At 36.6% G+C, this 26,325-nt stretch overlaps 1 protein-coding gene across 3 annotated transcripts in view; it reads left to right on the top strand.

Moving 5' to 3' along the window:
- The window catches only part of NIPBL (NIPBL cohesin loading factor), a 187,341-nt gene extending 163,896 nt beyond the window's left edge, over window positions 1–23,445 (top strand). For 2 of the 3 annotated variants that reach the window (XM_003806649.5, XM_063604507.1), the window contains 13 exons: window positions 2,275–2,415; window positions 2,564–2,657; window positions 3,372–3,526; window positions 4,038–4,128; window positions 6,460–6,633; window positions 7,067–7,257; window positions 9,726–9,833; window positions 10,313–10,513; window positions 15,126–15,272; window positions 16,833–17,107; window positions 18,786–18,960; window positions 21,731–21,919; window positions 22,468–23,445. In XM_003806649.5, the coding sequence (XP_003806697.1) occupies window positions 2,275–2,415; window positions 2,564–2,657; window positions 3,372–3,526; window positions 4,038–4,128; window positions 6,460–6,633; window positions 7,067–7,257; window positions 9,726–9,833; window positions 10,313–10,513; window positions 15,126–15,272; window positions 16,833–17,107; window positions 18,786–18,960; window positions 21,731–21,919; window positions 22,468–22,833 (2,307 nt within the window). In that variant the 3' untranslated portion in view covers window positions 22,834–23,445. Of the gene's footprint in view, window positions 1–2,274; window positions 2,416–2,563; window positions 2,658–3,371; window positions 3,527–4,037; window positions 4,129–6,459; window positions 6,634–7,066; window positions 7,258–9,725; window positions 9,834–10,312; window positions 10,514–15,125; window positions 15,273–16,832; window positions 17,108–18,785; window positions 18,961–21,730; window positions 21,961–22,467 lie in introns of all 3 variants that reach the window. The other variant, XM_008956019.4, reaches the window with a different exon arrangement.
- Window positions 23,446–26,325: the final 2,880 nt, after the last annotated feature.

Genomic DNA, 26,325 nt, shown 5'->3' with positions numbered 1-26,325 from the left:
TTTGTAGTTAATACTCCTACAAGCCAAGTGGTGGGAATGTTTTTAACTAGTGTGTTAATGCACTCAAAAAGTCCAAAATGGGCTGGGCACGGTGGCTCACGCCTGTAATCCCAGCACTTTGGGAGGCCGAGGCGGGCGGATCACGAGGTCAGGAGTTCAAGACCAGCCTGGCCAGCATGGTGAAACCCTGTCTCTACTAAAAATACAAAAATTAGCCAAGCATGGTGGTGCACATCTATAGTCACAGCTCCTCGACAGGCTAAAGCAGGAGAATCGCTTGAACCTTGGAGGCGGAGGTTGCAGTGAGCCGAGATTGCGCTACTGCACTTCCGCCTGGGTGACAGAACGAGGCTCTGTGTCAAAAAAAAAAAGTCCAAAATCTATGCCGGTAATCCATTACTAACAATGAGGATTAGTAGCTTAAAAACTAGATTAAGGCTGGACATCATGGCTCACACCTGTAATCCCAGCACTTTGGGAGGCCGAGGCAGGCAGATCACAAAGTGTGGAGTTTAAGACCAGCCTGGCCAATATGGTGAAACCCCATCTCTACTAAAAATACAAAAATTAGCCAGGCGTGGTGGCAGGCTAGTTGTCGATCCATATTCCCGACATGCTGGTGCTTCTCCTTCCATGCCTCCAGCTACTCTGGAGGCTGAGGAGAATCACTTGAACTCAGGAGGCGGAGGTTGCAGTGAGCCAAGATCGCACCACTGCATTCCAGCCTGGATGACAGAGCGAGACTCCGTCTCAAAAAAAAAAAAAGAAAGGAAAAAAAAAAAACTAGATTAAAAACATGCATTGAAAGCCTTACTACACACACACGTGCGCACACACACACACACACACACACATATATAACTTTGATTGCCTTTGGGGAAATGAACTGGGTGGCTGGAGGATAGATAGAAACAAGACTTTTTATTGTAAATCCTTTTCTACCTTTTGGTTTTTTTTAAAAAGTCTCTACCTGTTTTTTTAAACATGCTTATTAGTTTTTCTAATCAAAGAAATACACATTTAAATTTAAAATAAAGAAGTCCTAGGCTGAGCATGGTGGCCCACACCTGTAATCCCAGTACTTTGGGTGGCCAAGGCAGGAGGATCACTTGAGGCCAGAAATTCAAAACCAGCCTGGGCAACATAGTGAGACCCTGTCTCTACAAAAATGAAAATTAAGGCCAGACGCAGTTTCTCACACCTGTAATCCCAGCACTTTGGGAGGCCGAGGCAGGTGGATCACGAGGTCATGAGTCCTAGACCAGCCTGGCCAAGATGGTGAAACCCCGTCTCTACTAAAAATACAAAAATTAGCCAGGCATGGTGGTGGGCGCCTGTAATCCCAGCTACTCGGGTGGCTGAGTCAGGGGGTTGCTTGAACCCGGGAGGCAGAGGTTGCAGTGAGCCAAGATCGTGCCACTGCACTCCAGCCTGGGCAACAGAGCAAGACTCTGTCTAAAAAAAAAAAAAGACAATTAAAAAATTAACCGGGTGTGGTATTATGCACCTGTAGTCCTAGCTGCTCGAGAGACTGTCAGGAAAATCGCTCAAGCTCAGGAGCAGGATTGCATTGAGCTGTGATTGTGCCACTGCACTCCAACCTGGGCAATTGAGCAAGACTGTGTTTCTTAGAAATAAGCCTTTTGCCTGGTTCTGGGATTCTACATGTTTATCTGTCCTAGAAAATTTTAACACAGGGTTTCTCAACCTCAGCACTATTGACAGGACTAGATGATTCTTTGTTGTCAAGGATTGTTCTGTGCATTGCAGGTTGTTAAGCAGCATCACTGGCCTCTATCCACTAGATGCCAGTAGTGGCTCCCATTGTGACAACCAAAAATGTCTCCAGATACTGCCAAATACTCCTGTGTCAGGATACGGGGGAAGAAAGCTCATTCCTGATTGAGAACTACTGGGTTAATATACACAGTTTGGAAAATACTAATCGTAAAAACTGTACCAGTCTTTGTATAATGCTGTCAATATGTAAATACCTTTGTTTAGAATTGACTTGTGTTACATTTTAGGGAAAAAATATAACATTGTGATTAAGTGACCCCAAAGTCACATTTTGGTAAGTTAGTTGTCGGTCCATATTCCTGACATGCTGGTGCTTCTCCTTCCATACCTTGAAAAAAAAACTCTAACAGACTTTTTTTTTTAACTGGACCTTTACGTGCAAAATGCCCTATTTCTGCCCCCAAATACGTAAAGCTGTATATAGTTTCTCTTCAGGTTTTGGATATTCATAAAGCATTAATTTTATTCTTATAGACGCAAAATGATTTCATGGTTATCTGCAATGTTGCAAAAATCCTAGAGCTAGTTGTACCACTGATGGAGCATCCAAGTGAAACTTTTCTTGCCACTATTGAGGAAGATCTAATGAAGCTCATCATCAAATATGGCATGACTGTAAGCACTCAGTTTACCATTTCTTTATTCATTAGTGTAAAGTTCTAATGTATTTTATTAAAATTTTTAAAGCAAATATTTGTAAAAAGCTAAGTTTTTAAAATAGTATATTTTTAACTTTTATCTAAACATTTTCTATATCTTTTAGGTAGTGCAACATTGTGTGAGCTGTCTTGGAGCTGTTGTAAATAAAGTGACACAAAATTTTAAATTTGTGTGGGCTTGTTTCAATAGATACTATGGTAAGTTCAATACCAGGGTTTTAAAATTATTCTGCTAGGTCCTGCAGGGGGTCAGCTCATTTTAAACACATTTGATAAAAGGCTAGACTCGAGGAAATTATGAGGTGTGATTATCCACCGTGGTCCTCTCAGAAACAATATTTTCTAGTGTCTTTTGTATTTCCTGAAGAACCCACTGTGATTACTTCAGAAATTTATCTCCTGATAAGTAAAGATTGGTAAATTTTTTGCGCACTGTGAAAAGTAAAATTTAAATTTTCTTACATTAGTTAGACTCTGAAGAGCACTCTCATAATTCTAGACATATTTAATATTTAGAACCATTAGTAAAAATTAATTGGCTGGGGACAGTGGCTCATGCCTGTAATCCCAGCACTTTGGGAGGCCACGGCGGGTGGATTACCTGAGGTCGAGAGTTCGAGATCAGCCTGGCCAACATGGTGAAACCCTGTCTCTCTACTAAAAATACAAAAATTTGCCAGGCGTGGTGGCACACGACTGTAATCCCAGCTACTTGGGAAGTTGAGGCAGGAGAATCACTTGAACACGGGAGGCGGAGGTTGCAGTGAGCCAAGATCACGTCACTGCACTCCAGCCTGGGTGACAGAGTGAGACTCCATCTCAAAAAAAAAATTGTAATTCATTAGTAGTAATTACTTGAACTTAGTAATTCAAAGATAAATATTATAAGTAAATATTACTTATCTTTATTAGGTGCCATTTCAAAATTAAAAAGTCAACACCAAGAGGACCCAAATAACACTTCACTTCTAACAAACAAACCAGCACTTCTTAGATCCCTTTTCACCGTTGGAGCACTATGTCGGCATTTTGATTTTGATCTGGAAGATTTTAAAGGCAACAGCAAGGTAAAGATAGTAATACTTAAAATGCTATAAAACATAGAACTATATGGCACTGTGATCTGAGAATGACAGTAGTGACCCAGGATGAAGGCAACATTAGAGTAGTCTGGCTTAATGAAAATTCTGAAAACAGTGCTGCTCAAAGCATGGTCCTCAGACTGGCTGCTAATCCATCAACTTTTTGTTACTGGTGTGTAACCAGATAATGAAATTTCCCTGACAAGTTATATCAGCTTTGTAACAGTAGCACACTGTTGACATCAACAGCTGACTTTTTAAAAAAAATTTTTTTCAATGAAGGAAACAATGCACTGATTTACATTCCGAAACAAGCTTCTTTGTCACAGACTGATACTTTGAATGCCACTGTTCTAAAATAAATGGAATTGGTTACTTATTTTTTTAATAAAGTTCACACAAATTCTCATTGTCTTTAGGTATTTTTTTCCTTTATAGTTGAAAATTAATCTAAGTTACAGTTCATGAACACTTTAATGTGTTTTCCTCCCCTTAGGTTAACATAAAAGATAAAGTACTTGAACTATTGATGTATTTTACAAAACACTCAGATGAAGAAGTACAAACAAAAGCTATCATTGGTCTAGGTAAGTCTAAATTTCTTTATAATTTGTAGCTATTTGAGAGGGATAGAGCATATTTTTAAATATTGTGAATCTAAATTGTTGATTTACTTTAATATGTTTCTATTAGCAGTAGGATTTGGTGTATAGAATGTAGGTCTGAGGATTAAAACAACTGGGTTGCATTCTTGTCATGGCCATTGACTTCCTGGGTAACCTTGAGCAAGCCATTTGTCTGTTCATCAGTTTCTTCATTAGTAAAATAGAGATAACAATACTTTCTTCTACCCCTCCTCCATAGGGTATCTTAAGAACATTTATTAAAGCCCTTTGGTAAAGAAAAATAATGTAGAAGAATTCTGTGCTCTTTGCATTTTTTTAATTGTTCTTTTTCATTGCAAAGCTTTGTCACTACAGGAAGCTGCCACATCTGGTTAAAACAATGATCAGTCTACACTGACTTATTTATATAAAAGCAAATAGTAAGCAACCCAGAAGGAACAATTTGGATATATACCTGTTTTATAATGTTTTTCCAGGAAGGATTGATGTAATAAAAACATGTTTTGCAATTGTTAGGCAGGTCTATGTGGCTTATATCTAGGAAGGAATTAGAATATGAGGAAATAGGAGGTGAATGGCATTAAAGTACCTGAATTGAATGCACTTCAAAAAAATACAAGAACAGTCTGTCCAGGTTTTTGGTTTTTGTTGTTGTTTTTTTCGGTACAAATACGGTTGGCCTTCCATATCCATGGGTTTCACATCTGTGGATTTAACCACCAAGGATCAAAAATACTGAGAAAAAAAAAATTACACCTGTACTAAATATGTACAGACTTTTTTTGTCATTATTCTCTAAACAATACAACAGCAATTTACATAGCATTTACATTGTATTAGATATAAATAATCTAGAGATGATTTAAAGTATACGAGAGGATATGAGTAGATTATATGCAAATACTACCCCATTTTATATCAGGGACTTGAGAATCCACAGATTTTGGTATCCCTGGGAGGTTCTGGAGCCAATCCCCCATGGATACCGAGCAATGACTGTACACGTAAAGCTACCCAATGAGATTAAAAACTTATTTGGAAATTTTATTTTGGTGTTATGATTAAGGTTTATACTTTAATATGCATGAGTAGTTATTTATATTAGTCTTTTGAACAAAAATGAGTAAGAAAAGATTCTAACTTACCCATACCTTATTAAATCATGTTTATGATTTCTGTAAATAAATTGAAACCTTATCATTTTATTCCTCCTCCATCCCTTTTTGAAAATTACGTATAGCACATAGAGTAAAAATTCAGACATCATTTACTAAGGAGTTAAATTGGTGCAATATTAACTTCAAGCCAATGTGTACCTTCAAATATTCAGTCTGGACATAATTTATACAGAGTGGCAAAACTATTAAAATTCATATAATTTTAATATGAATACAGTGTTACAAGTATTTCAGAGTACAAAAAGATGAAGTTTTAACTTAAGCAGTGCTATTCAGAAAATATTGCCTCTAGACCAGTTAATAAAAGACATCTTGCCTGGGCCATAGTTATCCTGAGTGACCTTGGGCTAGTTATCTGATCACTCTATGCTTTGAGTTTAGTTTGTTGTTTGTTACCAATAATACTTGCTATCACCAGAGATCTTCATTTTTTCCTCAAATAAACATTATATACAAATAAACATGGATGATATATTGCTACTTATTAACCCGTGGTTATAGGATTCAGCATTGTGGCCTTATTATAATGCCATATGAGAAAGAAATGGAAGATATTTTTAGCTCTGGTTTATTATATTGTTTCATCAAATGAATATATTTTAATTTTTTTTAAAAAATAATGTCAATGTAGTACCTTCTGCTGGGGATCTGAAAAATGTTTGCAGACATTATTTCTTAAATCCTGAAAACATCCCTGTGAGGTAGGTGGGTGGTAAATATTATTATCCCCATTTTACAGATGGAGAATTGAGGCACAGAGAGATTATGTGACTCACCCAAGGTCACACTACAAGTCAGTGGTGGAGCCAGGAATAGAACCCAAGACTCCTGACTCCTAATCCACTCCCCTAGCCACTAGGCCCTGCTCCCTCCTCAAGGTTTCCTCTTGTGTGAAATTCTCCTTTGAAATGCAATTTCTTGTTTTTAATTCATGGGGAAAGAAGTACCTGCTGTAATGCTTCTCTAGGTAAGGCCACCAGCATATTCTTCCAGTCATTTTAAGTTTTAATTTTTTGAAATAAGGAGCCGTTTATATAATTTATTAACATATTTATTAAATGTTTTATTTAATTTTAATATGAATATATGATGAGATTTTTCCCCTCTCCCATAGGGTTTGCCTTTATTCAGCATCCAAGTCTAATGTTCGAGCAAGAAGTGAAGAATCTATATAATAATATTTTATCTGATAAGAACTCCTCAGTCAATTTAAAAATACAAGTGTTAAAAAACCTCCAGACCTACCTACAAGAAGAAGATACACGTATGCAGCAGGCAGATAGAGACTGTAAGTGAAAATATATTTTTAAATTTCATAGCTACATTTATATTATAATGGCTTTATCTTCTTTAATCTAAATATCTAAATTTCCTTATTTGTTAGATGAAGAAATTCAGTTAAATAGCAGTCCTTATGCTGAGGTCTATAGCTGGGCTTTAGCATATTCTTAAATTCTCTAAAATAGTTTTAAAATTGTATATGTGTGTAAACATTAACATTTTGAGGGAGGAAAGAGATTATAGTTCTCATTGGGTTCTCAAAGGGGCCTCTGACACAGACACACACACACACACACACTCTCACACACAGATTAAGAACCATTGAGCCAGAACACTAGCTGTAACGTTTTGTGATTTTGGTTATGGCCTAATTTTGAAATATTTAGTAAAGTTAGTATAGGTGCTCTTAATGTGTGTTTATCCTTTGCTTGCTTTTGTAGGGAAGAAAGTTGCAAAACAGGAAGACTTAAAAGAAATGGGTGATGTTTCCTCAGGGATGAGTAGTTCCATCATGCAGCTTTATCTCAAACAGGTGCTTGAGGCATTTTTTCACACCCAGTCAAGTGTACGCCACTTTGCCCTAAATGTCATTGCATTGACTCTAAATCAAGGTCTTATTCATCCAGTTCAGGTAAGCATGTTTTATGGCAGCAGCACTTACTAAAAGAGCAAGATTAGTTGTAATTTGATACATTGTGATTATAGAGAATAAGTAGTTCTTTGTTCCTCTTACTCTTCTTTGTACTAAACTCTTAAGAATCTGGCAGTTTTAGATAATCTCTTGGGTTATGATTACTGCAAAATACCCATATATTCATAATATTGTCTCTGTTATAAACTTGTAATTTCTATTGGCAGAACATATACTCAAATTATTTTTCTAAGTAGGGATAATATATTTGTTTTAATTCATATTTACTTTTGTCCCTAAGATCCAACAATCTATAATGTGAAGAGAGTTAACTGGGTTTAAAAGTATAATCTGTTCAACAGGGTGGAGTCTTAGTCCACAGAAAAGTAAATTATGTAAACTCAATTCCTTCATCTTTAAGTTGGGTATAACACCAACTACTCGACACCTCATAGCATTAATATGAGGACACAACGACGTAATAAAGACATTAGTGTTACTGAAGATTGGCAGCCAATGCTGATGTAGTAGTATATACCATCTGATGGTCAAGAGAGCACCATAGGCTACAAAAGTGTATGTATTAATTAAGCAGAGTCTATACCCTTCAAGATTTTTATTTTGGGTATTTTTCATGGAACGTTTTAAAAATATGATATATTTAAACATACTGTGGTCTTCCCTGTGTCCTGAAACAAAACATGTTAACAAATATTTATCCTGTTCTTCATGACTCCGGGCTATTATCATAAAGAATCATACATTATAATGAAACAGTAGTACATTGAGACTGTCACCTTTTTAAACTACCGAGGGTTCTTTGTTGGGTGCTTTTTATTATATATGCCTTTTAAACTTTTTTTTTTAATTTCACACAAAGGAGTCAGGTGCAGTGGCTCACACGTGTAATCCCAGCACTTTGGGAGGCAGAGGTGGGCGGATCACTTGAGTCAGGAGTTCAAAACCAGCATAGCCAACATGGCAAAACCCCATCTCTACTAAAAATACAAAAATTAGCCAGGTGTGGTGGCACATGCCTGTGGTCCCAGCTACATGGGAGGCTGAGGCAGGAAAATTGCTTGAACCCAGGAAGCAGAGAACCCAGGAAGCAGAGGTTGCAGTGAGCCGAGACCGTGCCATTGCACTCCAGCCTGGCCAACAGAGGGAGACTCCATCTCAAAAAAAAAAAAAAAAAAAAAAAAATTCACACAAAGAAATTGCAAAAGTGATACGATGAATTCCTTTATTCTCTTCACCTCTATTCACCATTTGTTGACATTTTGCCACAATTGCTTTCTCTCTCTCCCTTTATACATCTGCTTTTTTCTGAATCATTTGGTAGGAAGTTTCAAGTAATTATGATTCTTTACCACTAAACACTTCAGCATATATTTTCTAAGAACAAGGACATTGTCTTACAAAACCGTAATATAATCATTAAATTTGGGAAGTTTAACACTGATACAATATTATCTAATATACAGTTCATTTGCAGATTCTGCTAGTTAACCAAGGGCGTTCTCTATAGCCTTTTTCCTTTTCTTTTTTTTTTTTTTTTTTTTTTTGAGGCAAGATCTTGCTCTGTTTCCCAGGCTGGAGTCTCTGCCTCCTGGATTCAAGCACTCTTCCCACCTCTGCCTCCCAAGTAGCTGAGACTACGGGTGTGCGCCACCACCTGGCTAATTTTTGTGTTTTTGTAGAGACGGGGTTTTACCATGTTGGCCAGGCTGGTCTCAAACTTCTGAGCTCAAGTAATCTGCCTGCCTCAGTGTCCCAAAGTGCTGGGATTACAGGCATGAGCCACCGCACCCACCTTACAGCCTTTTTTCTTTCCTGATTCGAGATTTAACATGATCATTTCTTTCATTTAGTGCCATGTCTGTATTTTAAAGTTAGGTTTGTTGTTGTTTTTCTGGCCTTCACATTGCTTTTTAATTCAGACTCACTTAACATAGTAGTACTGTTTTTTGACTCTAGAAGTACAGTGAATATGACTGTTATCAACTCTCTGTTCCTCAAAGCCACATCTGAAATCAACTTTGAAAAACAATTATATTTTCGTAGCTTTGAGTATGGAAAACAAATTACTGTTTGCCCTATATTATCTTTACAAGGCAAATTCAGTCAAGCTTTAAAAACTACTGGATTATACATTTGTAGTCTATATCATAATCTTAAATAGATATTCTTAGTGTGAGAATGCTTTATGTTTAAAGAACCTAAACTTTACAATGAAATTGTTTAAATTTTATCACGTCAGTATTTTTGCTGGTGCTCCAGTGCTTTCTGGATTTAAGCTGAATCTCAAAAGATCTGTCATTTTAAAAAGAACACTAAAACATAGACTTTATAGGAAGGCCTATAAGGTTAAATTCATATATCTCAGATATACGAAAAGTTTTGACATATGTCTAAATAGAGAATTTTTACTACCGTGATATCTCGTAATTTTTTTTTTTTATTTCCAGTGTGTGCCATATTTAATTGCTATGGGCACAGACCCAGAACCTGCTATGCGGAACAAGGCTGATCAGCAACTTGTGGAAATAGACAAAAAATATGCTGGATTCATTCATGTATGTATTTTAACATTTTATAACCTAAATTTAAACATTTTTCTTGAGTAAAGCATTTCTTTGATAAATGCCCTGCCCACATTCATAATTGGAATAAAATGTCTTACTTAGTACCTGTCTTCTAAACATGCAACTAAGTTAGTCTTCCAAGGTGTTTATTCTAGTCTAAAGTTAAGATTGGGCTAGAGGTGACAGTACCAAGCACACCAGACTAAAAATCAGGAAACCTGGATTTTATATCTTACTATGTGAACTTGGCTGCAGTGACTCTCCTGGGCCTCATTTTTTTTTTCTTCTTTGAAATGAGGGAATTGTAAGAGATAATCTCTAATGTTCCTTCTAGCACTTCATTCTGTGATTCGTATTATTTTAATTAAAAAAAAACAATGAAGCTAGCCTCAGAATGTAATGCTCTAAGTATATTTTTAATTTGTGTCTTTTAATTTCCCTGACAAAAATGAGACTTTTATTGATTTCAGATGAAAGCAGTGGCTGGTATGAAGATGTCTTACCAGGTACAACAGGCAATCAACACATGCCTAAAAGATCCTGTAAGGGGTTTCAGACAAGACGAGTCCTCTAGCGCTTTGTGTTCACACCTTTACTCCATGATCCGTGGAAACCGCCAACACAGACGAGCCTTTCTTATTTCTTTACTCAACCTCTTTGATGACACAGCAGTAAGCACAAAAACTTATTATTTTAAGAAAATAAATGCTCTAGAAATTTTATGGATAAAGTAGTCATTTTTTAAATATTACCATTTTATTAGTATATGATAGTAACTTCATTAAGTGTTTTCTTAATCTTCTAAGTTATTTACAAAGTACACAGTCAGAAGTGAAGGGGAAATTTTGTATGAGAATAAGTGTAATGAGGAATAATGTATAATTTTGCCTCCATACTGAATATCCTATAAACTTTGATAACAGTTTCTGTAAGCGTATCTTTAAATAAGCAACATCACTAAACTAATCGCTTTGGGAACCGATTACCTCAAATATTGTTAGAGAATAACTGTTCTAGGTTTTTGGCTATTGAGATCCCTAGTTGTTCAACTTGATTTCCCTTAATGAAAGGAAGTCACTTTTCTGTATAGTAGTCCACTTTTGTGTATAGTAGTCCTCCCTTATCATTAAAGATACATTTCATGACCCCCAGTGGATGCATGAAACCATGGATGGTACTAATTATTATATATACAGTCATGCATCACTTAATGACAGGGATACATTTGGAGAAATGCATAGTTAGGCGATTTCTTTGTGGGGTGAACATCTTACTTACACAAACCTAGATGTTGTAGCCTACCTAGGCTATATTGTTCCTGGGCTACAAACCTGTACAGCATGTTACTGTACTGAATACTGTAGATAACTATAACACAATGGTAAGTATTCATGTACCTAAACATATCTAAACATAGAAAAGGTACAGTAAAAATATGATAGGATAATCTTATGGGACCATCATCATATATGTAGTTTGTAATTGACTGAAACATGTTATGTGGCACATGACTGTACTGGTTTTTCCAATACATACAAACCTATGTTAAAGTTTTAATTTATAAATTAGTCACAGTAAGAGATTAACATAATAAAATAGAACAATTAAAACAATATACTGTAATAAAAGTTATGTGAATGGGATCTTGCTTTTCTCTCTCAAAATACCCTGTTGTAGTTTACTCACCTATTTTTGGACTATGGTTGACCAAGGGTAACTGAAACTATGGAAAGCAAAACAGCAATTGGGGAGATTACCATAATTACAATTTTGACACTTCTGGCTGTTGCACTAGTTGCATTGGCCAGGACCATAGGCCAAGAAAACTGAATATTCTTTTAAGTTTACCTTTTAATTTATTTATTTCACACAGTATTTATTCTGCATCTGCTATGTACCAGCCATTGCGCTAAGAAGTTTAACGAGCATAAAATAGTAAAAACAGATATGGTTTCTGCCCACACAGAGCACACATGAATCTGTGTGTATAGCAACTTTTAAAAGAACAAAAGAGGCCAGGAGTGGTGACTCACGCCTGTAATCCCAGTGCTTTGGGAGGCCAAGGCAGGTGGATCACAAGGTCAGGAGTTCGAGACCAGCCTGACCAACATGGTGAAACCCCATCTCTACTAAAAATATAAAAATTAGCCGGGCGTGGTGGCACGCGCCTGTAATCCCAGCTACTCAGGAGGCTGAGGCAGGAGAATTGCTTGAACCCAGGAGGCAGAGGTTGCAGTGAGCTGAGATCACGCCACTGCATTCCAGCCTGGCCGACAGAGCGAGACTCCGTCTCAAAAAAAAAAAAAAAAGAACAAAAGAAATACTTTAATTACTTGTTAGCCTGACAGCAGATTTTTGCAATAAAGCAAAATTATAATTACCATAGTGTAGATATCTTACTAGACCTCTTCAAGTACTACATGAAATTTATCATCAACATTATCATCATATCATTATCAGTATTAAGTTTGCATTGTGTATAGGACACTATACGAGGAGTGCCAGATGATATAATGTAGCGCTTTTGCCCTGAAAGGATTTTCCCTCCAGCTGTGGGGATAGGATACAAAATTAATAGTGATTACGGTTAGTATATCCTGAGTGCCCTGATGGTTTGTATTGATAATATTGTTCCAGTCCTTGTTTCTGTCCAAAAGAACTTCATTTCTATGTGATTTCACTGCCTGCTTTATGTCATTGACTAGATGTTTTGTCATCTCAGCATTTGAAATGCTAAACTGGAAACCCAGCTCTCACAATGCAATGCTTTCTTCTGACTACCTCCAACAAAGAATGTCAGAGAAGGAACAAATGCCTGAAGGCCCAGAGGGATAGAATGAGAGGGATCTGCTATATAAACCAGGGAAGGAAGATGTTCCAGTCAGGGCCAAAAAATTAATTAAAAATACAAAGATAAGAATGTGTGGGAAATAATGAATAGTTTGTTATTTGACTGGGGCAGAAAGGTCATAATGAGGAATAGTATATAGAGGATCCTGTAGATGGCAAAAAAAAAAAAACATTGTAAGTGTGTGAATAAAATAATGAGGACAATTGCCAAAGAGCAGTTTAGGAAGATGAATTTTTTTAGCATTGTGGTCACACTGGAGGTAATAATAAATTATTATGATAACAGTAGGGGAGAAAAAGAATGGATAGTAGAGGCTGGGTGTGGTGCCTCATGCCTGTAACCCCAGCATTTGGGGAGGCCGAGGCAGATGGATCACCTGAGGTCAGGAGTTCGAGAACAGCCTAGCCAACATGGCAAAATCCTATCTCTACTAAAAATACAAAAAAATTAGCCAGGCATGATGGCGCGCACCTGTAGTCCCAGCTACTTGGGAGGCTGAGGCATGAGAATCACTTGAACCTGGGCAGCAGAGATTGGCAGTGAGCTGAGATCGCACCACTGCACTCCAGCTGAGTGACAGAGCGAGACTCCATCTCAATATTAAAAAAAAAAAAAAAGAATGGATAGTAGAAAAGAAAAGAAAGTTGAGGAAAGAATTAAATGAGACTATGTGAAAAGAATAGTTAGTGGACAACTGGAATATTTTTATCTTGAGCACCTGAAACAATAATAATAGGATTGTTGCCAAAGTCAGATTGCAAAGGAGTTGGCTTGAGGAGTACATAAAAAGGGAGTAGTCAAAGAGGTAGGAAGAGAAAACTTAGGAAGAAGATTTCATGAAGGAAAGTGTGGGTAATAGTCAGATGCTACTGAGAAGTCAAGGAGAGTAAGAAGTGAAAAATAGAGTAGAATGGTGAACTTCGTGGACAAAAACAGTCAAGCAGTGAGGGACAAAAGCAGATTGTAATTGAAGAGGGAGGGCCAGGTGAGATGACTCATGCTTGTAATCCCAGCACCCAAGGCAGATGATAGCTTGAGCCCAGGAGTTCCATACCAGCCTGGGCAACATAGTGAGACCCTATCTCTACAAAAATTAAAAAATAAAAACTGGCCAGGCCTGGTGGTATGCACCTATACTCCTAGCTACCTAGCTACTGAAGAGACCGAGGCAAAGGGATTGCTTGAGCCCAGGAGTTCAAGGTGGCAGTGAGTGGTATCATGTCTCCTTTAAAAAAAAATAGTGGGGAAGACATGGGAGGAGGAGTCTAAACTATTCTTTGAAGAACTTTGAAAGGAAAGAGAAATACAGGGCCTTTATGATTGTTGAAGAAAATATGTATATTTTCAATATTATATGAGTTTTGAAAATATATATATGAATTATAGTGTTAAAACTAATAGATGAGGTAGGGTTTTATGTCTACATTTTTTCATCTGTAACGTGGGTGTTGATACATATTGTAAAGTAAAAACAGAGTGAGAGTGATACTCTTATGAATATTAATAGCAAGGTTATTCCATCTGTGCTATGGGATCTTGCTGCTGCTGCTGTTGGGTTTTATGTTGTTTCCATGGCAGGGGAAGGTAGATGGTAGGAGTGAGTGTTTTTCAGTTGTGAGCTTTTTTTTTCCTTGAGCTATAAATATTTAAAAGAAATTTGAATATTAATATGCCTTTCTGTTTATGATCATGAAATGCTTGAATTCTCTATTACTTCTTTTTAAAGCAAGCAACTAAATAATCATAATTTTTCTCTTAAATTTTGCCTGCCTCACAGTTTTTACAGTGTGAAACTGATAGCATTGTCAAAACAACTCTGACATTCTGAATTACATATACACAGGAAACTGACAAATGTTTATGAGTACATGGGGTTTGGGTTTTTTCTTTTAACCTATGTATTAGTACTATAATTACTAGTTATTTTGAGGGCAGAATAGTAACTGTGTGTAACTGATCTCCATATAGGTTAAACTCTTAGTAGCACAATGATATAACTAGAACTTTCATGTATACTTTCTGATATGGTATGGATTTATCATAAAGATTCCATATACTCTAAGAAAACTTCAAGGAATTTCACATGGATGCAATAAAAAATTTCACCTCTTCTCTTGAGATAGCATAGTGTAAGTCATTATAAAATAAAACAAAATGGGCCTAAGATTATTTTATAAAATTCCATTTCTGTTCCCCCTTTTCCCTTTTCGTTACACCTGTCTCCCTTTCCCTTTTTCCCCCCTCTATATTTCTCTCCCTCCTCCTCTCCCTCTGTCTCTCTGTGTCTCTCCCCACTCTCTCCGTGTGTGTCTGCTTATCTCTGTCTAACATTAAGTGAGGTGAAAGTGCCCTGTATTTTTTCTTAAAAAGGTTTTTTGGTTGGGTTTCTAGATTATCCGCTAAACATGTGTGCTTTTTCTTAAAATTTACAGAAAACAGACGTGACTATGCTCTTGTATATAGCAGACAATCTAGCCTGTTTTCCATACCAGACACAGGAAGAGCCGTTGTTTATAATGCATCATATAGACATTACACTCTCAGTTTCTGGTAGTAACCTACTGCAGTCATTCAAGGAGGTAAGTTACACACATTACTATTCTTAATCCATCTGTCAAAGTGCAGGCATGCTGTTTTCACTGTTTTGTTTCTCATTATTCTTTTTATCCTCTTCACGAGTATATAAAATCTTTCTAAGTGAACTTAATGAAATCTGGGCAATACTTGACTTGGGAGAGGATGTACATTGCCACTTTACCTCTATTTAGAAACATCTAAAATAGATATATGGATTGTTCTGTTGATAAGCCATCACATTTATTTCTCTCACTTTAAGCACTGACCTTAAGTGTTTGCATCCATTCATACATTCATTTAAACCCCATTTTAAAACATTATTCTGTAAATCTTGTAATGCTGTAATCACAACATTACACATGAAAATATATAGCTTATTTACACTTAAACAGAAAATTTATGACACCATTGACTTTCTTATCCCTCAACTACAGCACCGTAATAGAGTTTGCATATGTGTGCCCAAAATCTTTGCTAAATTTCTTGTTGAACCTTCCATCGTTTCTGTCATGACTTTTAGGAGGAATGTAATTTATTTAATTATAAAAGTACCTGGTGTAGCACTAGGCATATAGTAAGCACTCAGTAAATTCTTTACAAATTGAATATTCTCATGTATCTAATGATCCAAGTAGATCTCATTTTATAAAATTGTATTGCTCACAACTCAGCCTTGTCAGACTAGTAAATCAGACAGATTATTTTAGATGCCTCCTGAGGGCTGGAATTACAGAGGTGTCTTAAACCCTTACTACTTGAAGTATGGACCACACACCAGCAGCAGTGGTTTCACCTGAGAGCTTATTAAAGCTGTAGAACCTCAGGCCCCACCCAGATTTGCTGAAACAGAATCTGCATCTTCAACAAAATCCACAGATGTTAATATGCACATTTAAGTTTGAGAAGTTAATAATTTCCCAGGAGCTTTAGCCCTCATGTTCTCTTATTTTACCTACTTACTGGTATGGCTATCTTTGTAAATGTTTCTTCCACTTTTGAAGAAATTTGTTATAATGTGCCCCACACACACACACACCACACAACCTGCTTAAGTCCAGTTGACTTTGTTTCTAAGAGCTAACATTTTCATAAAGTACAAAGAAACAGGATTTAAGTCTTCAGAGAAAATTGCTTATTATCTTGCCGAAATGTTCTTGAAAAGGAGAGTTTGCTCGAAGCTGGGATGTCCAAGATTACTTTATTCTCCTCAGTTAAATTATAATTACTGCTTTTCCTCATAATGACTTACCTATGCACCAAATTGATACTTTTAATAACTATCTTTTATTACTGTCCTTAGAAGAAAATTGTTTCCCTTTGAATGATATTTCAGAAGGATTTTTTTGAAGGAGTGGTTGTAGGGGAGGGGGTGGATATTATATATAATTTTATTTAGTTTTAGAAACTATCCCCTAAGATTACATATCCAGTTGTTGATATAAAGTCAAGAGGTTTATAAAATATTAGTTTAAGGAAGCTTTTTCAAGCTGTTGAATGGAGCATACTTATATTTACTAGTGGCATTTTGTTTTTATTGTTTATCAAACAATTTTTTCTTTCAGTCTATGGTAAAGGACAAAAGGAAAGAGAGAAAATCATCACCTAGTAAGGAAAATGAGTCAAGCGACAGTGAAGAAGAAGTTTCCAGGCCTCGGAAGTCACGGAAACGTGTAGATTCAGATTCAGATTCAGATTCAGAAGACGATATAAATTCAGTGATGAAATGTTTGCCAGAAAATTCAGCTCCTTTAATCGAATTTGCAAATGTGTCCCAGGGTATTTTATTACTTCTAATGTTAAAACAACATTTGAAGAATCTTTGTGGATTTTCTGATAGGTAAGGTTACATAAGCAGTGAGAGAAAAAACTTCACTCTGTTCAAATAATAAATATTTGGGCTGGGTGTGGTGGCTCATGCCTGTAATCCCAACATTTTGGGAGGCTGAGGCGGGCAGATCCCCTGAGGTCAGGAGTTCGAGACCAGCCTGGCCAACATGGTGAAACGCCATCTCTATTAAAAATACAAAAATTAGCCTAGTGTGGTGGTGCACGCCTGTGACCCCAGCTACTCAGGAGACTGAGGCAGGAAAATCGCTTAAACCTGGGAGGCGGAGATTGCAGTGAGCTGAGATTACGCCACTGCACTCCAGCCTGGGCAACAGAGCGAGACTCTGTCTAAAAAAATAATAATAAATATGAAACCCAGTTTTGTTTGCATGCTTACTTTAATGTTAGAAATGTTCCTTTTTTAAAAAGGAGTTTATTCTCTTCTATTGCTGGATAGTATTCTATTGTGTAATATGCCATAATTTATTTTTATTAAAGGGAAAAAAACATATTCCTATACTTGGTGATAATGCATTACAAATTGAAGGACTTATTTTGTTGATTTCCTTAAAAAGACTCAAGCTAACCTTAAAATAGATTACAAGTTTAAGTTTTTAAAGAGCTCTGAAGTAACAGATGTAAACCAACTAAACAGAGCTCCAGTAGAACTCAAATAGTATTTAAAGTACTCTATAAAGTAAGAGAGAGAAAAGGTACAGCTATTATAAACACCCTGTAGTTTTACCCACCAGTAGTCATTAAAGATACCTCTTTTCTGCCTGTAACCATGGAATTTTGGTCATTTTTTACATTCATTGAAATCTAAGATTAGGAATCACAAAATCAAATGTTAATAGGCTACCTGGTCAATGGCCAACTGGAAAGAGTGTGTTGCATGTAAAGAGGTCATTTAAGTGGACCTGTCTCAAGTTTCCATAAGCTTGTTGCCAAAGGAGAGGGTGGGCATAATGTGGCTAGAGCTCCCACTTTTTCAGGAGACACTAGAAATCCAGATTTTTAAGAGGAATATCTGTATTTGCAACAGGGTCTCGCTCTGATGCCCAGGTGGAGTGCAGTTATGCAATCATAAACTCCTGGGCTCGAGTAATCCTCCTACTTCAGCCACCTGAGTAGCTGGGAGTACAGATGCATGCCACCACACCCAGCTAATTTTTTTTATTTTTTACTTGTAGAGATGATGTCTAGTTGTGTTGCTCATGGTAGTCTTGAACTCCTGGCCTCAAGTGATCCTCCCACACTGGCCTCCCAAAACTCTGAGATTATAGGCATGAGCCACTGCTCCTGGCCTTATAAGGAATATCTTGATGTTAAATGTTGGCAAGATGCAAAATAATTTAAAACCTTGTAAGGTTTTGAGGCAATGCTAAGGAGTTGGAAAGATTTTTAAGCAGAGTTGTTAATAACCTGAAACAGGTTTATAAACAATCATTCTGGCCACTATATAGAGGATGGATAGGTTGGGGGTGGGGGAGCAACTAGTAGAAAGAGGTAAACCAGTTAGGTGGTATTAAGTAATTGTATTGAAGCTGTCCTAGGATCACAATAGTATTAAAAATAGATATGAGAAACTAATTTCATTAATATGGTGCTTCCTACCTATAATTGGATTTCTCCAAATATGTTGTTTCCATAGTTTTAAAGTTTTTGGTTTTGTTTTCCCAAAACAGTAAAATTCAGAAGTACTCTCCATCTGAATCTGCAAAAGTATATGATAAAGCGATAAACCGAAAAACAGGAGTTCATTTTCATCCAAAACAAACACTGGACTTCCTGCGGAGTGACATGGCTAATTCCAAAATCACAGAAGAGGTGAAAAGGAGTATAGTAAAACAGTATCTAGATGTGAGTAGTAAAACCAAAAGTTTTTACTTCTCATAAGGGCTTTTTTGACAAGTAAATGTGGGGGGCCGGTGGGGAGATAACTATCTCCTTCACATTGAATATAAGCTTCATGAACTATCAAGATAATTTTTCTCTATCTTGTTTTAATGAGTTACTTTAAGCTTGTCTTTCCCATTGCACCCATGGCATCCTAATTATTTTTTCTTAGGAAACAGCAGCCCACGAATAATTTTATTTTAGCAAAAATGAAAGATTATAGGAAAACCTGTGTGTGTTTTGTAGTTGTCCCCTGGTATCCACGGGAAATTGGTTCCAGTCCCCCAATGGATACCCAAATCCTCCGATATTCAAGGGCCTGATAAAAAATGGCATAGTAGGCTGCGTGAGGTGGCTCACACCTGTCATTCCAATGCTTTGGGAGGCCATGGCAGGTGGATCACTTGAGCTCAGGAGTTTGAGACCAGCCTGGGCAACGTGGCAAATCCCCATATCTATAAAAAATACAAAAAATTACCTGGGGGCAGTGGTGTGCACCTGTAGTCCCAGCTACTCAGGAGGCTGAGGCAGGAGAAGTGCTTGAGCCTGAGAGGCAGAGGTTACAGTGACCTGAGATTGCACCATTACACCCCATACTGGGTGACAGGAGTGAAACCCTGTCTCAAAAAAATTATTTAAAAAGCATAGTATTTGCATATAACCTACATACATCCTCCCATATACTTTAAGTCATTTCTAGATTACTTATAATACCTAATACAATGTAAATGCTATATACATAGTTGTTATACTGCATTTTTTTTAAGTTGTATTTTTTATTGTAATGCTGTTTGTTTTGTTTTGAGACGGAGTTTCACTCTTGTTGCCCAGGCTGGAGTGCAATGGCGCGATCTCGGCTCACCACAACTTCTGCCTCCCGGGTTCAAGCAAGTCTCCTGCCTCAGCCTCCCGCATAGCTGGGATTACAGGCGCCAGCCACCACGCCCAGCTAATTTTTGTATTTTTAGTAGAGATGGGGTTTCACCATGTTGGCCAGGCTGGTCTCAAACTCCTGACCTCAGGTGATCCGCCGGCCTCCCAAAGTGCTGGGATTACAGGCATGAGCCACCTTACCTGGCCAGTGCTGTTATTTTTTATTGTGGCATTTTCCAAATAGTTTTTGATCCACTGTGGGTTGAATCCGCAGGTGCGGAATCCGGGAATACAGAGGGCTATGTTTTTAATTCAGAAAAATACATGGCTTATATGTCATAAAAGGTAAAACTGCAAGCAGTCATTCTCTTACCGTGTTTGGCTATTCTGTTCCTTTCTTTTCTGATAACCAATATTATTACTTTTTCGTATGTTCTTATATGAGTAATGCCAATATATATATTTGTAGATTTTCTCACTTATCAAGTATGCAAATGTATGTATATAAAATGTGCTTTAAAAATAGAGACAGATAATAGACTAGAGGTTACCAAGGACCGGGGAAGGAAAGAATGGGGAGTTATTGTTTAATGAGGACAGCTGTGGTTTCCAGTGATTAAAAAAAAAAAGAAACAGCTCTGGAAATGGACAGTGGTGATAGTTGTACAATATGCCAATGAATTATACATTTAAAATGGTTAAACTGGTAGGCTGGACATGCTGGCTTATACCTGTAATCTTAGCACTTTGGGAGGCCTATGTAGGAGGTTTGCTTGAGTCCAGGAAGTCCAGGCCAGCCTGAGCAACAGGGTGAGACCCTGTCTCTACAAAAAATACAAACATTAGCCAGACATGGCGGTGTGCACCTGTAGTCCCAACTGCTGGGGAGGCTGAGGTGGGAGGACCACCTAAGCCTGGGAGGTGGAGGCTACAGTGAGCCATGATCGTGCCACTGCACTTCAGCCTGAGTGACAGAGTGAGACCCTGTCTCAATTTAAAAAGAAAAAAAAAAAGGGTTAAGCTGGCAAATTTTATGATATTTCTATTTTACCACAATATAAAAGTTTTTTAAAATGTTTTTGAAATTAGAGGACTATCCTAAAAAATAAAAATAAAGTTTTATATTTTAATCTACTTAATTTCAGGTGTAGTGGCTCCCAAGCACTTTGGGAGGCTGAGGTGGGCAGATCACTCGAGGCCAGAGGTTTGACACCAGTTTGGCCAACATTGCAAAACCCCATTTCTATTTTTCTTAAAAAAATTTTTAAAAATCTACTTTAAAGCAAGTAGCTGAACATAAAATAAGGTTTTTTGAACTAAGAATACAATCTACACAGTGGCTTTTCATATTATTCATTGACTGCAAACCTTACTCTAAAATTTAAAAATATTTTAGTTCTTATTTAAAATTTTTCAACATTCTTTGCTTTCTCTTGTATCCTCTTAGCAGAGAGCAAAGAGGGGAGATAACTAGAAAATGTCTATCAGTAATTATCACCTGGTTGCTTGATGACTTGGACCAAGGGTCTGAAAACTCTGGCTGTTTTTGTATCTAACCCATTGCCTGTTTTTGCAAACAAAGTTTTATTGAAAACATTCATGCCCACTCATTTATTTTTCTGTAGCTGCTTTCATACTACAGTGGCAGAGTTGGGTAGTTGTGACAGACTATTTGACCTTCAAAATGAAAAATATTTACCACCTGGCTGTTTACAGAAAATGTTTACTAGCCCCTAATTTAGATGATGGCTAACGTCTGTTTCACCCACACCAAACTACTGCCATAGAAAACAGTTAGGAATTTGACAATCTTGCTTGAAATATTTACTTAAAATTCTGAAATAATATCTGTTTTTTGTAGTTCAAACTTCTCATGGAACATCTGGACCCTGATGAAGAAGAAGAAGAAGGGGAGGTTTCAGCTAGCACAAATGCTCGGAACAAAGCAATTACCTCACTGCTTGGAGGAGGCAGCCCTAAAAATAATACAGCAGCAGAGACAGAAGATGATGAAAGTGATGGGGAGGATAGAGGAGGAGGCACTTCAGGGGTGAGGCGGAGGAGGAGTCAACGTATTTCGCAGCGTATTACGTAAAATGATTTTTATGTGCTTATATATGTCAGTCTATTAAATGTACACCAAGTAATGTAATACTTAAAAGAGAAAACATTTTGTAGATAGAGATTCTCTACTTACCCATTTATACATCCTTTTGTAGAAAGTTTAACATAAAAGACAATAAAAAAACAGAAATGAGATTTATCCAGCATAAAGGGTTAATTTTTCTTTGAATTGTATTAATGTGTGTTATTTTTATTGTTGCTAAGTTTTATGTAGCTATATGGTTCATATGTATATATAATTTTATATATCAACAAGAGTAAAGACACGGGTACAAATTAAGAGTTATATGGTTTTACAAGTATATGTTAACCCCTTGGCGCTGGCGGTCACGGTGCGTCTCATTGCCGGCAATGGAAGTGTGCCGGGAAATCCCAACTCCCGGCGTCAAGGGATTAAAAGCAATAAAAACAATAATTTCACTAAAATTCTTTTGTGTAACACTTGGTCTTTTTTCCCCCCTCCCAATGTTTTAGTCATTGAGAAGGTCAAAACGAAATTCAGACTCTACGGAGTTGGCAGCACAGATGAATGAAAGTGTTGACGTCATGGATGTCATCGCTATTTGCTGTCCAAAGTACAAAGATCGACCACAAATTGCAAGAGTAGTGCAGAAAACCAGCAGTGGCTTCAGTGTTCAGTGGATGGCAGGCTCCTACAGTGGCTCCTGGACTGAGGCTAAGCGCCGTGATGGCCGCAAACTGGTGCCTTGGGTAGACACTATTAAAGAGTCAGACATTATTTACAAAAAAATTGCTCTAACGAGTGCTAATAAGCTGACTAATAAAGTTGTTCAGACTTTACGATCCCTGTATGCCGCCAAGGATGGGACTTCCAGCTAATGAATTTGTACATGCAGCCAAATTTACAGGAATTTTTTTAAAAGGCAGAAAAACTTGAAATACCAACATTCTGGCAAAAAAAAATCAGTTTTATGAAGAGTAAGTGGAACCTGGGATGCAGGAACAAAAGAAGGAAATGTTGGGCAAACATTTTTGTGGGAGCTCCCTTCGCTGTTGTGCAGCAGAAACAGATTCTCAGTTCATTTTTACTCCCACTGTATTATAGTTTAACAAAAATTGTTTATATCTTGGAAAAAAAACTTTCTGTTTAAAAAAAATAAACAAGTGAATGTTGGAAATTAGTCTGTTAATGTTCTTAATAAAGTGTTCTTGGAGTTTAACCTAGCAGCGGATGGCTTTCTTTAGCTTAGCCCAGTTTCCAGGGAAGCATTGTTTTTTCCAGGCTGTAAAATGGCAGAATCTCCTGGATATATAATTTATTCTGTTGAAAAAAAAAAAAGCATGCAGTATCTATGACCTATCTGCAGAAGGAGTTTTTGTAAATGTAGATTTTGATGTATTAGGTCACCCTGAAAACAATACAAGAAAAGGGGTCCCCAGGTAATCTGGTGGAGCGAATACTGCAATAAATTTTTTTACTTCTCTTTGTTACTTGTCTGTTTCCATTTGAATTTCTTATTGTAAAAATCTGTTTAAATCCATTTATATTATTTTACAGTCTTTTATGTAAAATTTATTATATCACTGGTTTTCAAAGCAAAACATAAAATATTGTTTATACAGTTTGTATAGGCTGACTTCTGAATAATTGGTATCTATTATTTTCATTCCCATAAGAGGGTGTAAACAATTAACTCCAGGGTTTTATTGTATCCTGCAATATTTAGTATTAACTATATATGATTTAGCACTGTGCCAAACACATTTTCAAGAGTACATTTTGATATAAAAAGAAACTATAGTTTATTCCTTGTATGCTTCAATTTCTTTCTAGTGATGTCATGATGCTGATATTTATTCTTTAAACCTCGGGTAAAGGTAACCTGTTATTTGGAAAACCAGCATTTCTCTTGGTTAAAATGATGTCCGGTTATTTTAGAACTAGAGTTGAGATGAATATGACACTTCATAATTACACTCACTACATTTTTCACAAATTATTTTTTAATGCTGAAAAGAGTAATTTTACTTGTTGAGATGTTTATTCATTTTCTAATAATTCTATGCTAAAAGCTTTTATCATAAGTCTTGGGAACAGTTGTCATTTACACATTACTTACTGCAGATATCTTGACTAAATCAGGAGGGAGGTGTTTAATCATTTAATATGTATAGTTGACACTCAGGAATAGTAATGCCTAAAATTTACAGTGGATGAGGTCTGTTTCAAGTTTAATTCTTTTTTAAAATGTTTTACTTATTTTTAAATCACTTTGAAAAAATTGACCTCCAGAATGCTGTTTTATGAAATTGGCAAATAAATGAAGGTATTCAATTTTTGAGGAAGAATGACATTGCCACAAAATACCTTTTTGTGACACCTATTAAACCACTATGAAAATAACTTTTCAGGATCTATTTCCTATGTGGAATTCTTTCAAATGCTTTCTTCACGGAAATGTTTTCTCACTCTTCGTTTTGTTCCCCTTACTTACATGTTTCTCTTTTCCTTATACTGTGAACTCTGGAACAAAACTAGATTGGGTTGGTTGGTTGGTTGGTTCTTCTTGGAGTTTATGTATATCAACAAAGGATTTGAGGTCACTTCTGAGAATAATATATCAAAAAGGGTACTGGTTAGAGAAAATATAAGAATAAAATCCAGCCCAGAGAGAGTACTAAGAATGTAAATGTGAGTAAAAAGCCAGTTTTGAATGCTATTTACGTGACAGTGATGCATGCTGTCATTTAATTCTCACAAAAACTCTCGTTATATATTTTATCCTCATTTTGTAGATGAGGATAGCAGGCTTAGAAGGATTTGGTAATTTACTAATGTCATGATAGGGATTTAAATCTGGAATTGAAGTAATTGTGTCTCACTACTCTAAGCTAATTGAACATCAGACATTAAGAGAGATGATCCTTATTGAAGTAAACCAGTTCCTAAAGGATCCTTGTAGTATACATACTTGGGAATCCTGTTTAGAGTAATTTTTAGGAAGTAGGTACACAGTAGTAAGTCTTCTGTTGCCTCAGTTGGCCATAGATGGAATTCTGTGCTTGCCATTCATTAGAAATTTAGGAATTTTAGGCAGGGCACGGTGGCTCACACCTGAAATCCCAGCACTTTGGGAGGCCGAGGCAGGCAGATCACCTGAAGTCAGGAGTTCAAGACCAGCCTGACCAACATGGGGAAACCCCGTCTCTACTAAAAATACAAAATTAGCCGGGCGTGGTGGTGCATACCTGTAATCCCAGCTACTCAAGAGGCTGAGGCAGGAGAATCGTTTGAACCCAGGAGGCGGAGGTTGCGGTGAGCCGAGATCACGCCATAGCACTCCAGCCTGGGCAACAAGAGCGAAACTCCATCTCAAAAAAGAAAAAGAAATTTAGGAATTTTAGGAATCAGTTTTGAAATTTTTTATATATTCTAAGCTCCTATTTTATCTATTAATAGAAGCCAAATGTTAATATAAGCCTTAACTCTTAAATATACAAACCAAAATTTTCAGAAAGTTGAAGATTCTTCAAGATGAATTGTTAGGTCTTAACACTATTAAAGCTTTGGCAGTCAAATATACAAAATCAAACTTTAAGTATATTGGGGATTTACAAAGTTCTATTATTTAGAAAGTTCAGTCTTACTCTATAGTGTGTTGATTAATTACCATAGATTAATCTTGTTATATTGACTTGAAAAGATAGGTTATATTTGATATAAAAATTTTCAAGTATCTCTTCACTTTTTAAGTACGTTAATATGAAATTTTAGCCTTATTGAAATTGTTTATTAAGAAAGAATGGCTGGTTTTAAAAATATGTTCATACCAAAATACACATGGCAGAAAATTCAGTGATCTCTAGAATTTTCTAGATGTAGTAATCTCTAATGGAAGAAATGCTGAGTTTTTTTGAGAGAAATATGTAGCTTACTCTGTTGATAGGTTGAGTATTTGAATTATTCAGGTAACTGAAGCACACAGGTGATTTTTATGACCATAGTCTGTCTCATGAAAACAGGTAAGTCAAGCTGATGTTTGTTCAATACAGATTTCATGATCAGCAAGCAAATTTACCGTATTTTTATTTAGAAATAAATTAACCAGGGAAGTATGTGGTTCTCCCTCCCCTACACACCACTTTTAGTTGCACAGAAAAATTCATCCTTGTCACTACCTGTGTCCAGGTGGTCTGCATCTTCAGAACTGTGGATATGGATAATTGGAATAAGATTACTTTTGCAAATATAAAACTCATCAGATTACCCACTTGAAATAATGTAATTTGAAACACTTGATAGTAATTTTTGCCCCATAAAAATCCTACGTGTTTGAACCTTTTGCTGTTTGCCTTGCTCATTTTAAAACC

The sequence above is a fragment of the Pan paniscus genome, chromosome 4 (assembly GCF_029289425.2).
Source record: "Pan paniscus chromosome 4, NHGRI_mPanPan1-v2.0_pri, whole genome shotgun sequence".
NCBI classification, from domain to species: domain Eukaryota; kingdom Metazoa; phylum Chordata; class Mammalia; order Primates; family Hominidae; genus Pan; species Pan paniscus.
Note: the sequence above shows the minus strand (reverse complement) of the source record. Positions and strands in the feature narration are given on the sequence as shown.